The following is a 16,937-nucleotide window of genomic DNA, read 5'->3' as shown; positions in this document are numbered from 1 at the left end:
CTGAGAAATGAGAGCCAGTACTGAAGCTCGATCATCTCGCAACTCCTCATCGTTGCACCTTCGTCCTTTCTTTCCTCTCTTTAGACTCACTAGCAAGATGAAGAACAAATTGAATGAGGAGAAGAAGAGGCCATGTGTTTTGTGGAATTGTTTTTGACCCGCGTATAGTCCCACAGTGACCCAAGACCAACTCCTAGAATATAGCAGAGCTGCCAACTCTCCCGCATTTGGAACCCTTCTCCGGCCTACCCGCATTTGGCATCAAATCTCCTGACCATTGGTGGGTGTGACTAATGGGTGTGACTGACAGGTACAGGTACAGCCTGTTCTGTGTAACTGTCTCTGCATGTACAGTACAGTACTTGTACGTAGTAGCTAGTAAATACCTGAAACATTATAATGTATGTCTAGACGTTTATGTGTGCCAGCCCCTGTCTTTATCTGGTTCTTTCTATATTTGGTCAACCAGATATAGAAGGAAAAGTTGGTCTTGGGAAACTCTTTACATAAACTGTCATACCATACATTGGACTAATTTTAGTCTCTTGTAGCCAGCCTTCCCTTTTTCTATTTTCTAACTATGGACGTGCTGTAATTGTCACTCTAAAGAAGCCGTCTGCACGTGGTACTGTACTCTCTGAACAGAAGTTATAAGTGAAGCCTACTTTCTAAAGCAAACAAGACAGTTGAAGCAGAAGATGCATGCATGACTCTGACTAATTAATTTACATTAGCTACAAGTACTATAATTCATTAATTTAATGGCTTCTACTCTGATTGGGCATGCAATATTGTTTAACGCTTATTATGACATAAAATGTATTGATATTAATGTGCTATTGTTGGCGTGGCTAAATATTTTTATCTCCCGCTTTCTCCCGCATTACCCCCAAAAGCTTACACATTTTGGTTTACCTAGGTTGGCAGGTCTGAATGGGCTGTCACGTTGATACCACTTGTTCTTCCCTCTTCAGGCGGGAAGGGTCTGGCTACGTGAGACTCGTGTGTGTGTGTGTGTGTGTGTGTGTGTGTGTGTGTGTGTGTGTGTGTGTGTGTGTGTGTGTGTGTGTGTGTGTGTGTGTGTGTGTGTGTGTGTGTGTGTGTGTGTGTGTGTATGCGTGCGTGTGGTCACGAATATCCAATCACACCTCCACGTGGTTCTTACAGTTGTCTTAGCTGGTTAATGTAATTGGTTGTACAGTGCTCTTGTCCCTAAGCATTTGTCCTGCATGACTTTGATGTCAGTTGCTGTGGGAAAGCCTGTGGCGTAATACATTGCAGTGGTCTTGCAGGCCCTCAGTGTATATTTGAGCTAGTACAACAGAAGCAGTCTCAAGACCATTATCAACGTGACAACAAATACCATCAATGCAGCAAAATTAACATCAGATCCTCTCATGATTCAAGCAAGCAACTCTCATGGTTCGAGAACTGAAACATTTCAAACTGAATATATATTGTCGGAGTAAGTGAGACAAAATGGTTTGGAGAGGCTGTGTATGATATTGAGGGATGTACTATTCATTCTGGGAAATCAATACACAGCCTAAGCAGGTCAACCTGTTCATTTTAAGGAAGGTGTCGAAATATTAGATACAGTACTGTAGTTGTATGAACATGGCTTGGAACAATGCTGCGCATGTTTGGAATGCAGTCAGCTAGCAAATCATTTCTGCTAAATTTTGATGATCAAGAAGCCAACCATGTGTAGATAAAGGAGAAACACTTCAGAGATGGAAAATTACTTTTACAATATGTCTGCTATTCAATCAACAGCACAACATGAAATTAGGTAAGTGCTAGAAGAGCCATCTATGAAAGATAAACTTTTAGATGCTGTTGATATAGTGTCACTGCATGGTAACAAAGCTGCATGGTGGCAAAAATGGAATTTTACCAGAAATGATAAAATTTTTAGATGATGGCATGCTTGACAAGGTATTGAACTTATTTCAAACAGTATGCATGGTCAGAACAGAATGTTCCTCAGAAGTGGAAAAATGCAATCCTTGTTAATTCCAATACCAAAATGTCGAGATTTGTCATTGTGTGAGGCATTAGCTTCTTGGACGTTGCTGGCAAACTGTTTGCTAAACTTATACAAAGACGACTACAGTGTGTGACTGAAGAACTTCCAGACTCAATCACAGTGTGGTTTTCAGTCTGGAAGAGGGTGCATGTCTAGACATGATTAATTGATAAAATTGTACCAGGCAACTGGTAGAGAAAGCTAGAGAGCATACGTTACAATGGTTTACCAAATTGACTCACTTTGAAACAACTGATCTGTCATGCTGTCAAACACAACATGCACATAAGTCAGCCTCTGTAAATATAAATGTTCCAGTACTTGCATTAATTGCAATTATTACAAAGAGTCTCCATGTATAGACTCACGTGCACCTGTAGTACAATTAATTGTTTTGTAAATCTGTCCATCCTTGAAGACAACTCTTTGTTCCATTTGATAAACAGGTGTACATCCACAGCGTAATTACACAATTATTGATGTATGATGTCAAATTCTCTTAACAGCCAGGGACCTCTAGGAAACCCCGAAATAGGATTCTAGAGATCATTTGCCAGATCTTCATCTGATACAAAATGTTTTGTGTCAAATCCAAAGTTCGAATCTTGTGGGACCCTGCAACAAACCCTTTACTGCCATATGAGTATACTTTATCCGCTCAATTGCTACGTAGACTACCAAGGACAGTACACTCACGTGCAACTGTAGCCACGCCTTCAAGATGTACTGTACGTACTGTATATAGACAAATATTATCCCCAAGGTAAACGTAAGGTGGCTCAGTGGTCTAGTGGCATGATTCGCGCTTTGGGCCTTCTAAGTCTGCGCGAGGCCGCGGGTTCGATTCCCGCCTGAGCCCCGTTTTCTTGCATGTTTCTGTTTTCTTGTTTTCTTGTTTGTCCTTCGCTCGTTATATTTTCCAGAAGAAATAGCGAGGGTCGCAATAATTATTGCGCATGCGCAAATGCTAGCCTGATATGGAACCTCTTCGTGTTCTCTCTAGTCGCATAGGATGGAGAATTATGTCTTTGAAAGACAGCTTAACGGCTGTCGTTACTGGATCTTGGAATAAAGATGAAGACAACTCATTCCTGGCTGTTGCAATTGCCGACTTTACTCATCCTTCTGATAGATTCATACCCACAACGCGAAGAGAACTAGTCGGAAGACTTATACAGAAAAACGATATCATTGCAAAAAACGAGGAGGAAAAGTTTGAGCAATTTGCTCTTGCTCTGGATGGAGTTCTTACGTCAAGTCATCACCAGACATTGACAGACTTGAAGGTGAGTGAGCACCACTTAATTAATCTAATAGTAGCTACAGAGGTAAAGATGTCAATGGATGTGATTCAGTAACATCTGGCCTATCTACTTTAGCATGATTGCTATTCACAGTGTAGCTTAATGGAAACACTCTAGTGAATTAATTATGGCAATAGATTACCAAACAAGAAAGAAAGAACACACATTTGGGCGTTGTCATGAATGATTGCTGTATGGTATAGAGCACATTGGAAGCAAGAAAAAAATTTTTGTGCTGCCGTAAATGGTGTGTTATTGTCATCTGTCTGTGCGTGTGCATGTGTTGTTTAGCGGGAACTAGAGTCCTGGATCTAAAATTGGTTATTTCCTAACCTTGGTCACTCGTTCTCTGCCAAATAGCTGCAGCCAGACCTAGCTGCTGCGCTAGGTGAAGATGTCAATGGATGTCATTCAGTAACATCTGGCCTATCTACTTTAGCATGATTGCTATATTTCACAGTATAACATAAAGGAAACACTCTAGTGAATTATGGCAATATATTACCAAACAAGAAAGAAATAACACACATTTGAGCCTTGTCATGAATGATTACTGTATGGTAATAGGTACCAATTACCTAGGTATAGAGCACATTGGAAGGAAAAAAAAAGTTTATGATGCTGCAAATGGTGTGTTATTGTCATCTGTCTGTGCCTGTGCATGTGTTGTTTAGTGCTCCAATGAGGGAACTAGAGTCCCAGATCTAATCTCGGTCATTTCCTAATCTCGGTCACTCGTTCTCTGCCAAATAGCCTCAGCCAGACCTAGCGGCTACGCTAGCGCCATAGTCCTACTGGGTAGCAACTAGGTAGAGCGGGGCAGCATCTGTTGTAACGTTGCTGCTGTAGAACTTGAAAAATAATTGCACCTATTCTCGGTCACAGGGTATCATATCTCGGTCAGTGCTTGCCATCTCGTTTCTACAATTCCGTTTTAGTCGCAAGTCATCTCTGTTGATAGGCTTACTATATGGCTTCCTTTCTCCAAATTGTTGGTTTTGTCTTGTCAACCTCTACTCTTGCAGACGACGACGAAGAAGACGGATGACTCACGGGACATAATCTTGGTCACCTGATCTCGAGTGATTTTCTCTCTTCAGACGCAGATCTGAGGCGTTCTTTTGGCTATTGTTATAGTCATCACCACTGGCTACTAGACCTACGGGGTGATGTTAGTGCTCATTGTACTGTAGCTAAGGCAGAACGCGCAATCTGAGAGACAAATAGTCGGACATCTGGGATCATATCTTGGTCAGTCGCTTTCATCACGTTTCTACAAGACGAATTGCGACGCTAGTCAGGTCTATTGAAAAGTTTGCTTTGGATGTTTATGTCACTGAATAGCCGGTTTTGTCTCTTCAGTTTTTACTGTTGCAGGGCGGTGAGAAGGTGATGGCTTACGGGACCTAATCTCGGTCACGCGATTTTGAGAAAGACGGGTTCCTGAGTAGGTTGTTTTGTGTGATTTTAAGTCTACTGTTGTTCTAGAGCTATATTGTCACGAATGTGTCTGTCTAACTAGATCCATTTACAGAGGGGAATATAACGCCCGGACACCGGACATTGTCCGGTCGAAACAAGTCCATGTCCGGCCATATATTGTGTTGTCCGGACATTGGCTACTGGAACGGTCACATCCAAATGGCATGATTCGAACACTCATAAGTCAGACTATGTACACTATCAGAGAGTATGTTTTCTTGGGGTACATATCTACTATCCCAGTAAGCCTGAACTGGGAAGCGAGTAATGAGGTAGAGGTCACACCAGGTGTGCTTATTAGAGCATGTTACACCAATTATCATAAGTGGTTCCAGTTGATGATCCCTTGATCTCACTAGATAATTGGATAATAACCATTTGTACTTGGCTAATATGTCCTTGATATGCAAAAAGTGTTATCTTTTGGTTTTCTTTGTAGGAAGGGCTTAAATAATTTAGTAAACAGATGCCAGATCTTGTGGTTTCTAACCATTCCAGATCATCAGGAAGGTCCAAAAAACAGCGCAGATATTACAGATTTTCAAAGTTCACACTCATGGGGTCATAGACAGTATATATGCTTTTGTGTGAAGTGGTGAGACGGGTTACTGAGACACCAGTTGCTGTAAAATACAAATTTTCAACTAGAATGCGTGTAGCACAGCACCAAATATGAGGACATGAATTGGTAGAAACATCGTCCCCAAGATGGTAATCAAACATTCTGATTTGTGAATGTTTTCTTTCTTGTCATTGTCAAATAGCAGTGACTGCTGTTTCTTTGAAATTCCAGTCCTTCTGGAAAGATCCTAAACGGTTTCTTTCAAAGAGCCTTTGGCAGACTATACTGTCAGCACACTAAGTAACTGCAGAAAAGGTGAATACCGATTTAGTATGCCTTGATAATAAAATGAAGGAGTGACTAGGTTGGTGTGACACCAAAACTTCTTTGTCATATAATTGCCTTTCTTGACACCCAAACATGGCAAAGAAAACCTAATGTTCAAACTTCTGAGCAAGATAGTGAAGACAAAAACGTTGATGATAATGCAGAGGTTAGAGAAGCTGTAAAAACGCTTGCTGTTCATTTTGCCAAACCATTAGAAAGCAAAGGGGTTAATATTCTTGCTCTTCATGTTGGGGAGGTAGTCCATTATGCTAGAAAATATCTGCACATCAGCAAGGTGTGCTATGAGTCTGTGTGGTACATAGTTCACACCTGTCCAGACATAGTATTAGTCTTCCCTTAACTACCACACATGTTGAAAGGATGTTTTCATCGCTGAAACTGATCAGAAAGACCGGCACACCAGCATGAGCAACACCACCTTGTCTGACCTTATGGAAGTATACCACGAAGGACTATCACTTCAAGACTTTCACACTGACGCCGCTATTTGGCTGTGGTGGGAACGATGCAAGACCAACTGCTGTCCTAATCAAGGTTTCAGAAAGCACTACTGAGCAAGGAAAACTGGAGAGTTGACCCAAGACGATAGCACTAGCAACTTTAGTTTAGATGACTGGGATATGTGGCATAATCCTCTAGGACCACGTCTACAAATAGTTTTCCAGAAGGTCTGACTGAATACAATTTTGCACATTGTTGTGCTATGTTTTCCTGTTAATGTTCCGCTATTGTCTCACATGATTATAGTGCACTTCCAAGTTTTTCTTTTGAGGTTCCATAATTTTTTTACTTTATTGTAACGCAATAAAAGATTGCTTTGCAGGTATGTTGTCTCAAAGTTGTTCTGGTTATTGTCATGCTTTGTATATATGTCAAATAATAGAAATAAAGTGTTGTTTGCGGGTCAAAATTTGTTAGAATGGGCGTGGTTTAAATGGGCGTGGCTTGGCAAACCTGTTTGTCCGGCCAAAAAAATTTCCTTATATTCCGCTCTGATTTAGTACTTCAAACATGATATCTAATGCAATGCGATGACTCTGAATTTCACATTTTGTTAACCAGAGAGTATTCCTACCTGTTTCTACATTCTTGACTGGTAGGTATAATGATTGTTTATCTTGGATGGGATGATTGATGATTTTATGAAACAGAATTGCACACAAACTGCTTTTTAGAATTTCAGGAGAGTTATATGCTGAGATCTTATAATGGAAATGGTGACATATTGCCAAAGAGAAAACAATCTTTCTCGTGACACAGTTCTGAGTCTCATGAGACAGTGATGAAGTTGTGAGAGAGAATGATAATTAGTCCAGTGAAGATATCCAACGAACCTTCTGTGTGGATCCATGCAGTGCATGTTGTTGATAATAGCTGGTGTAGCTAAAATCTTATAATCAACAAGATTGTAGTACGTACACAGTTTACAAGTATGCAGAGTCCTGGCATACTGAAAATGCATTGTGCTTGTGCCAGAATGGATTCAATGTATAACCTTTATTTAGTACATCTGGTTTAGTGCTAATTAGCAAATTTTGTGAGTGATAGATTGATCATCATGGAGTTATCTTAATTATTATTCAAAGACATAGTTTAGACAGAACAACTAACATTTGCCAACACAGTCTCTAGTTGCTAGAATCTGCTGTAGTTCTACAAAATTCACTACAAAACATTTTCAATCAGCCTTAGTCGACTGTAACCCTATGTATAATGCCCAATGAAGGTAATACCATGTAACTGAAAGCTGTAGAACCCAAAGAGTGTGCTCATACTGTAACTGAGATTATGGCCCATAGGTCGATCGTCTTTCTCACTGCACTGCTACAGAAAAACTGAAGAGACAAAACCGGCTATTTAGTGGCATAAACATCTAAAGCGAACCTTTCAACAGACCTGACTAACGTCGCAGTTCGTCTTGTAGAAACGCGTTGAAAGCGACTGACCAAGATATGATCTCGGATGTCCGAGTATTTGTCTCTCAGATTTCGCGTTCTGCCGTAGCAACAGTATGATGAGCACTAACATCACCCCGTAGGTCTAGTAGCCAGCGGTGATGACTGTAATATTAGCCAAAAGGAACGCCTCAGATCTGCGTCTGAAGAGAGAAAACCAGTCGAGATCAGGTGACCGAGATTATGTTCTATGAGTCATCCGTCTTCTTCGTTGTCTGCGAGAGTAGAGGTTGACAAGACAAAACCAACAATTTGGCGAAAAGAAGCCATATAGTGAGCGTATCGACAGAGATGACTTGCGTCTCAAACGGAGTTGTAGAAATGAGATGGCAAGCACTGATCAAGACATGATACTCTGTAACCGAGAATAGGTGCGATCAGTTTTGAGTTCTATAGCAGCAACATTACGACGGATGCTGACGTGACTCGCTCTACCTAGTTGCTATCCAGTAGGACTACGATGCTAGCGTAGCAGCTAGGTCTGGCTGCAGCTATTTGGCGGAGACCGAGTGACCAAGATTAGGTAATGACTGAGATTAGATCTGGGACTCTACACCAGATGTGGTGTGATAGAATATATTATTATTATTGATGGCTTTGCCAATAAAGCTTGTGCTCCAATGGACGCCTTGGACTATTATAGAGACCCAAGGAGGTTTTGTTGATTTAACAAATGATGTGACATCTGTAGGGTCTTTTATAGTACTGAGATTTAATAATGTGAAACCTTTTATGTAAATGTATTGAATTTCTTAGAAATATCTAGCTGTTTGCTAAATTTGAAACTAACTGTTGTAGCAATATTATGATCCTCTTGATCCGGACAAAGACACTGTGTCACCTCGGAAGGTTTTAGAACGAGACAGACTTGATAGAGAATTCTGGCTATTGAGAGGCCTAGATGGATTGACTTGCAAGGCAAGTTACTATGAGTTGCCAAGAAGTTATCTGAATGGTCTGCTACAAGAGCACAGTACAGGAGAAGGTGTGAAGGTGAGTAATTAAGTATAAGCATGGGCGACAGAGAGGGAGACAAATAATAATAATAATAATAATAATAATAATAATAATAATAGCAGTTCTCTTCGTGTGCGATCCTGGAGCGGGAAGCCTATGCACGGGCAGTATCGTCGTCTCACTGAGCAACCGCCTGTGGACATGAAAGAGACCTACGGATGGCTAAAGGCAGCGAATCTTCCTGCTGCAACTGAGGGACTGGTTGTTGCTGCTCAAGACCAAGCTCTTCGGACTCGGTACTATGAGCGCAAGATTCTACATCGTGATGTCAGTCCTACTTGCCGCATGTGCAGTGTAGGCCTGGAGACAGTCGACCACATTGTGGCAGGCTGTAGTGCTTTGGCACCGACGGACTACACTGATCGACACAATCAGGTGGCATCCATCATTCACTGGGACGTTTGTCGCCATTTTGGGGTTCCAGTGGAGAGCAGATGGTACCGGCATCATCCTGATAGGCTTGTGGAGACGGATGACATTACTATGATGTGGGATACCACCATCCCCACTGCCAGGAAGATCAAAGCCAATCGTCCAGACATCTGTCTCAGAAATAGGAAGACAAACACTTGTCTTCTTATTGATATCAGCTGTCCTGCTGATGGCAACATTGGCAAGAAACATGCTGAGAAGTTGGCGAAGTACAGCGACTTGCGAGTGGAGATAAGACGCATGTGGCATTGTCGAACACTGGTGGTTCCGGTGGTCTTGGGAGCTTTGGGCACAGTGCACGCAGGTATTGCACGGTGGCTGGACATTATTCCAGGTCATCACAACCTGCAGCACTTACAGAAAACAGTGCTTCTGGGATCTACTCGGATCCTTCGTAAAGTCATGTCTTCTTTCTAGACAGCCGTGATGGTCTAAGTACTTCTGAAGCAGGGTTTGCTTCCGGTACTTGTAATAGACTTTACAAACCAGACTGATCTGGTTGAGCACGACACGTATAATAATACCACTCCATGGTTTGGGGGTTCAAACCCCAGTGACGACAGTAAATTGTGAAACTTGTCTGTCTTTCTTTCTCATGTTTCTCTAGCTTTATCCATGAGACTATGACTCGTTTCAGTCGTTGGGGAGTTTCTGTGGTCTGGCGAACGGTCCGTTGACGATGACGTCCAGTGCTTTCCTGGTGGTCGTTGATATCCACTAGGCGTGCTGTATCGAGTACGCGGTCACCGTAATGCCTGCAATCTATATTGAATTGGCTAGTCATTGATCGCCGTATGGACTACACAGAAACATGTACCTCGCTGGGCTCACCTGCCGGGTTGGTGGGCGCCCAGATGGGGGTAAAGACCCCACTTGCCCATTATGGAGGGGCATAACGACACATACTAATGGCTACCACTCCATGGTTTGGGGGTTCACACCCCAGTGACGACAGTAAATTATGAAACTTGTCTGACTTCCTTTCTCATGTTTCTCTAGCTGTACGTGTATCCATGAGACTATGACTCGTTTCAGTCGTTGGGGAGTTTCTGTAGTCTGGCGAATGGTCCGTTGACGATGATGTTCAGTGCTTTCCTAGCGGTCATTGATATTCTCTAGGCATGCTGTATTGAGTTCGCAGTCACCATAATGCCTGCAATCTATATCGAATTGGCTAGTCATTGATCTCGGTGTGGAATACACAGAAACATGTACCCTGCTGGGCTCATCTGCCGGGTTGGTGGCCACCCAGATGGAGGTAAAGACCCCACTTGCCCATTATGGAGGGGCATAACGACACATTATTATTATTATCATTATTATGTGTCGCTATGCCCCTCCATAATGGGCAAGTGGGGTCTTTACCCCCATCTGGGCGCCCACCAACCCAGCAGGTAAGCCCAGCAGGGTACATGTTTTCGTGTATGGACGGCGATCAATTTTATTATTATTATTACTAGTATTAATGTAATAATAATAATATTATTATTTGAAAACCATGGTACTGTAAATCAACAAAATTTTGTAAGCATATAGCTTTCGTAAATTTTGTAAGCGATCTCAGATTTACTAAAGTAATAGCTTACTATTTTTTGTCGCTCTCGGGGGGGGGAGGGGGGTTAGGGACACTTCCTACAGTGTACTAATATTCATCACATGTCACGCGTGCCAGACAGACTGTCACCTAGCTGGTGAGCCTATGCAATAGCAGATATTTATGCATGGTGCTGTGGTTTGACATGTTCACACGTGGACACCTGGTTAGATAGATACTGCTAGGATGTGTACACACATCTAGGCACTTAGCAGATACTTACCTGTGGTGCTGTGGTTTTGATCCTGTTGATTTCATGTTGATGTTCTGCACAGAAAAGTGGCTATGTTAATCCACGCTTACCACAGAGTTGGCTGCTTATGAAATGGCAAATTTGGACACTTGCAAAATTTTCCCCTTACGAAATTTTGTTGATTTACAGTATATTTGAATATTCAACTACATCACAAGAGCCAACAAGGGTATACAGTATATACTACATATATGATTGTCCATAAGTTAACCACGTAAACTATATATGCACGTCATCAATCTAAAAATACATTAGAACTAAAAGCTACTTTTCAACTCCTGCCACTACAGAGAGACGACCCTAGGCGGCAGCAAGTGGAATGTTAATGTCTGTCAAATAAAAATTTGGTCTTACAAGAGCTCCTTGCAAACACATGATGGAGGACTGAATCAGTGAGAAGGCAAGTCTGCAACTAATCCAGTTGATGAATTAATAACTAGTTTTAGGGTATCTTTAAGGGCCTCTGCATAGGTGAGTAACATGTTAAAACTTAGCTAGACAGCACTCATATTTGTTGAAACCCTGACATGGAAAGTAGGGATGTGTGAATAGTTGACTGTAGGTGGCATTCAGCTTCTGAAGGTGTTTCTCGGTTGTCAAGTACACTTAATCCCTAGATACAATACAAAAGGATGAGGCGACGGAACTTCATGAGGCTTTTTCGTTACCGTTTGGTCACTTGCACAAATTGTTTCTATACTGATCTGTAGTCGGACACGGAAACGATTTTTTGAAGAATGTTGTATAATAGTAAAATGTGGTTGTGGGAGGAGAAATTTGAGGTTCATGCACACACACACACACACACACACACACACACACACACACACACACACACACACACGAGAGCTCGATGGAGAGCCATATAGGACCATACCCTTTCTGTTGTGTGACCTGGATTAGAAGCCTTGCTACACTCGACAATAATAATAATAATAACAATAATAATAATAGATGGGAGTAAAGACCCCACTTGCCCATTATGGAGGGGCATAACGACACATGCCACTATAGCTTAATGGTTAGAGTTCTGGTTCTCTGACCATGATGGCCTGGGTTTAATCCCAAGTGGCAACAGCAATATAATGAAATGAGTCTGTTGGGTTTTTTACTGTCTATTTGGCTATGTCCGTGAGAGTACTCTTGTTTCCGTTGATGGGGAGTTTCTGCGATCTGGTGTGGGGATCATTAGCAATGAGGAGCAGTAGTCTCCTGGTAGTCATTGATATCTACTGGGGATGCTGTTCAGAGCTGGCAGAATCCTTGTAGTGCACGCAATCAATGATTTATAGGCCAGTTACTAAAATCCATTCCCAAATAGGAGAATACGTGGGAACTGCGGTTAATAGATAAGGAATTGAAGATCAGAGACGGCGTAGTTAAGTACTGCTAATGGAATAAACGGTTCCAGTATAGAATTGTTTATCTATGAACTTACGTTCAAAGGTTCAACCAATGCTTCAACTACATACTCTTGCTAGCTACAGCTATTTTGCTTATTAATTCATAGTTCAAAGTAGGTCCACGTCAGCTTTCAGGTAGTGGGCGTTGTGGTGGCTTTGAAATTATCTAATATCTAGTGTAAATGCAAGAGTAGGGCAGAGCCAAGCCCGTGTCATACAGGAAGTTACTAATTGTGTTCTAATAAAGAACCAATCACAATATTCGATAACTGATCTGGAACCTCCTCCTTGTGAGCTTTCCAATGATGTAGGAATCAACTCTCTAGGATGTACGCTTCAGGAGAATGGGGTTTTTCTCATGTATTCTCCTGTTCGGGAATGGACTTTAGTGCCATATGGATTACATGGAAACATGTACCTCTCTGGGACTTAACTGCCGGGCTGGTGGGCACCCAGTTGAGGGTAAAGACTCCACTTACCCTACCTAGAGGGTGATAATGACATAACGCTGTGGCTTAGTGTTTAGTGAGAATGGCTACCACTCCATGGTTTGGGGTTCAAACTCCAGCAACGACAGTAAATTACGAAACTTGTCTGTCTTTCTATTGCATGTTTTTCTAGCTGTGTTCATGAGACTGTGACTTGTTTCAGTCGTTGGGGAGTTTCTGTCCACTAGGCGTGCTGTCTGAGTTTGCGGTCACTGTAACGCCTGCAATCTATATCGAATTGACTAGTCATTGATCGTCGTGTGGATTACACAGAAACGTGTACCCTGCTGGGCGCACCTGCCGGGTTGGTGGGCACCCAGATGGGTAAAGACCCCACTTGCCCATCATGGAGGGGCATAACGACACACATAATGGCACTAGTAACTGTCATATCGATTATCGATTGCGTGCACTACGGGGATGTCGTCAGCTCTGAACAGCATGCCAAGTAGATATCAATGACTACCAGGAAAGCACTGATCCTCATTGTCAACGGTCCCCATGCCAGATCACAGAAACTGCCCTTCAACGGAAACATGTCTACTATCACAGACATAGCCAAATAGACAGTGAGAAAGAACTAACAGACTTGTTTCATTATATTGCTGTTGCCACTCGAGATTGAATCCAGGCCATCATTGTCAGAGAACCAGAACTCTAATCACTAGGCTATAGTGGCTTGATAATATATATCCACTAGGTGTGCTGTCCTGTGTTCACAGTCACTGTAATGCCTGCATTCAATATCGAATTGGCTAGTCATTGATTGCCATGTGGACTACACAGAAACATGTTCTCTACTGTTCTCACCTGCCGCGTTGGTGAGCGCCCAGATGGGGCAAAGACACACTTGCTCATCTTGGAGGGGCATAATAACACATGCCGAATGCCACCAAATCCTGGCTCATAGTGAAGGAAAATTTTTCTGATGATGCCCGAGAGATTTGCGAACAAACAAAAAACCTTAGCTTAACTACAGATGGCAAAAGATATCTTGGCACAGCACTTGGGAATGAGAAGTTTTGTAACAAATTTCTCAACGACAAAGTTTGAACTTGAACCCAGGAGATTGAAACTCTTTCAAAGATTGCCAAAACGCAACCTCACTTAGCATATTGTGCACTGATCCATGCTGTGATTGGAAATGGATCTATGTTGCGAAGACTAATGAAAAGTTTGTCCATTTTGTCAAGCCATTGGAACTTGTAATACAGACTAAACTCCTTCTGGTACTAACAGGTTGTTTGGCACCTGGAGACACAATATGATGGAGATTTTGCATTACCTGTTAAATTCGGGGGCGTAGAAATAGTCCATCCAAGTTCTCTTGGTAAATAATTTAGTATTTCTCAGAAAATCACTGAGCCCCTCTTGAGACTCATCCTACAGCAACAGACAGGTAGGCAATACACTGCAACTGCAGAAGTCCCTAACCTAAAATCATCCATCAGGCAAGAGAAAAGCAATTGATCTCTAGGGATGTCAACACAATTGTAATGAAACTTACGGACACCCTTAGATGAACGCATGAATTTGCGATGGAGAAAGGAGCATCAGGATTGCTGACTGTGATGTTAATAGAAGAACATGGCTTTCATCTACTAGGGCTGAATTTCATGATGTGATTTGTATAGTTATGGATGATGGCCTCAGTCTCTACCTGACCTGTGCCCTTGTGGTGAGAACTTAAGTGTGGATTACTCTCTCCTGTCCTACGGGTGTCTTCCCTACTATCAGTCACAATGAGGTGCAAGACCTTCAAGGAACCATGCTATCTGATACCTATCATGATGTGGAGATTGAACCACATATTCGGTTCTCTGACCATTGGTTCAATCCCGGGTGGCAACAGCAATGTAATGAAATGAGTCTGTTGGTTCTTTTTCACTGTCTATTTGGCTATGTCTGTGAGAGTAGACTTGTCTCCGTCAATGAGGGAATTTCTGTGATCTGGCATGGGGATCGTTGGCAATGAGGATCAGTACTTTCCTGGTGGTCATTGATATCTGCTGGGCGTGCTGTCAGAGCTGGCGAAATCCTTGTAGCACATGCAATCAATAATCGATAAGCCGGTTACTGGCACCATATGGATTACCTGGAACATGTGTACCTCTCTGGGACTTACCTGCCAGGTTGGTGGGTGCCCAGTTGAGGGTAAAGATCCCACTTCTCCTACCTAGTAGAGGGTGATGACGGCATAATATAATCACTCTAGTTTTAGCGCTTAGTGTTTCATTGCACATGTAGCAGTATGGACGTAGTGCAAATCTATTCTAATATATGTTTATTGTCATTTGCATATTTGTTTATCAGTGCTGAAACATGTAAAAATGTAGCTTGTCAGCATGTTGCATTTTTTCAAACATTATGACAAACTCACTTTTCGTCTCTATGACCTTTGATAGTTCCTACAATGTTGCAGCTACACAGCCTTGCAATCACAACTCATGCTTGAAGTTCTTACTCGACTTTCTGCATGCTTCTCTTATGGAGTCATTGTAAAGGCTTGAATTGGCCAGTAGTGTTAACCTTACCAAGTATGTGATAAGGGTGCTGAGCATACAGCAGCTAGGGTGGGGTTGTTTCCACTAGCGCATGAACTGGTTTAACAAGTACATGGTTTAAGCTAAACTGGATTAAGAATGAGTCCTTAGTGGAAACAGTCGCCTTCGTGAACTGGTTTAGTTTATGAACTCATTTAGGCTAAACTAGTTACATGATGAGCTAGTGGAAACGCAACTTGGGCTTACCAGCTGTACATTCTTGGTATTGTTTCAGTGAGAAAACAGTTGATGTGTGGTTGACCCTGTACTTATGTACATGGGACTCTTCGATGTGTTGTTGATCTTTTACTTATGAACATAAGACTCTTCAAGGATTATTCTTAGAATTTCTAATTGTTCAAAACTTGCTGAAGGTGTTTCAGTACAACACTTCATAGTTGTCTGCAATTTATCTGATGCAGCATTTCCAGGAAATTTTCTGCTCTAACTGTAGGATAAACTTAAGCCTCAGTATTCAGTTGCTGTCGTTAATTGTAGTATTGGTACTGCTGTATGGTTGGATCACTTTGCTTTGTTTCAGGTTAGTGTGAACCCAAATAACTACGCAACTCTCAGAGTATGGGTTAGAAGCCTGCAAGATGAATCACGTCAGACTGCTTCTCGGTATCAACGTGTTTTTGGTCAAGTTGTAGATGCTACACGGAAACAAATGGGCCACAAGAAAGATGGTCTATCAAACCATATGTACAAACGGGTCGTCCTGGCAGTAAGACACAAAGCTGCAGAGAAACTTATTTTGAAAGTGTTTAAAGAGGTTCGTTGCAGTCGTCTGGAGACTCTACTTCCGAATGGAAAGATCAAGATGAGCAATGGCATGCGGGCGTTTCTCATAGCTACAGCTGGTGCAGCTGCTCTTGGTTTAGCTGTCAGGTCCTTTTCATACTTAGGTGGCATGCAGTGGTCCTACCTATTGTTCTTCACTTCTTCTCTTGTTGGTTTGAGGATCTGGCTCAGTTACCGCAACAGGAGAAATGCATACTTGGTGAGTCTTTCTCGCACTCTGTATTACAAAAGTATTGCTCACAACCGTGGAGTTCTCACATTGCTGGTTGACCGTGCAGTAGATGAGCAGTTCAAGCAAGCAATACTGGCATACGTCTGCCTTCTTCCTACTACAGAAGAGTCTTTGCTCTCTTTTCGGTCTGGTAAACCTTTAGATGCACGAGATCTCGACCACAAGGTTGCTGGATGGTTGAAGGGAACATATGGTGCTCCAGACATATTCAACTGTACAGAGGCATTGAAAAACTTGGAGATGCTACGTCTCTTGAAACGCGATGAGAATGGTCAATTGTCAGTGTTGCCATTAGAGCAGGCTCTAATGATTCTTCCCAGCAGCCCAGTTTGCTTCAGTAGGTGGCCTCAAGCTAGCATAGATGAAGAGGATGAAAAAATTGAGCTGACTGGACAGACAGATGTAGGCAAGCAAGAAACAGGCTGGTCATAAATAATACAAAGTAAACGGATAGAAATCTTCCAGCACACTGAAACCTTTTACCTAATTGA

The 16,937-nt window shown here is 42.2% G+C and overlaps 1 protein-coding gene and 1 non-coding gene across 2 annotated transcripts; both read left to right on the top strand.

Moving 5' to 3' along the window:
• Positions 1 to 2,805: 2,805 nt before the first annotated feature.
• Positions 2,806 to 2,888, top strand: Trnap-ugg (transfer RNA proline (anticodon UGG)). Its single transcript is given in 2 exon segments — positions 2,806 to 2,841; positions 2,853 to 2,888. It is a non-coding gene; the product is annotated as a tRNA-Pro (tRNA).
• Positions 2,889 to 2,997: 109 nt separating this feature from the next.
• On the top strand, positions 2,998 to 16,904 carry LOC134178147 (transmembrane protein 143-like). Its single transcript, XM_062644950.1, has 3 exons — positions 2,998 to 3,315; positions 8,479 to 8,673; positions 15,952 to 16,904. The coding sequence occupies exons 1-3, from the start codon at positions 3,007 to 3,009 to the stop codon at positions 16,876 to 16,878; spliced, it is 1,431 nt and encodes a 476-aa protein (XP_062500934.1). The 5' UTR covers positions 2,998 to 3,006; the 3' UTR covers positions 16,879 to 16,904.
• The last annotated feature ends 33 nt before the right edge of the window (positions 16,905 to 16,937 follow it).

The sequence above is a fragment of the Corticium candelabrum genome, chromosome 4, assembly GCF_963422355.1.
Source record: "Corticium candelabrum chromosome 4, ooCorCand1.1, whole genome shotgun sequence".
NCBI classification, from domain to species: Eukaryota; Metazoa; Porifera; class Homoscleromorpha; order Homosclerophorida; family Plakinidae; genus Corticium; species Corticium candelabrum.
This window is presented reverse-complemented; position numbering and strand designations above follow the sequence as displayed.

Coding starts and splice junctions, on each gene's coding strand:
- LOC134178147 (XM_062644950.1), top strand. CDS start 3,007: ATGGAACCTCTTCGTGTTCTCTCTAGTCGCATAGGATGGAGAATTATG. Junction 3,316..8,478: donor AGACATTGACAGACTTGAAG/GTGAGTGAGCAC, acceptor TAACTGTTGTAG/CAATATTATGATCCTCTTGA. Junction 8,674..15,951: donor GTACAGGAGAAGGTGTGAAG/GTGAGTAATTAA, acceptor GCTTTGTTTCAG/GTTAGTGTGAACCCAAATAA.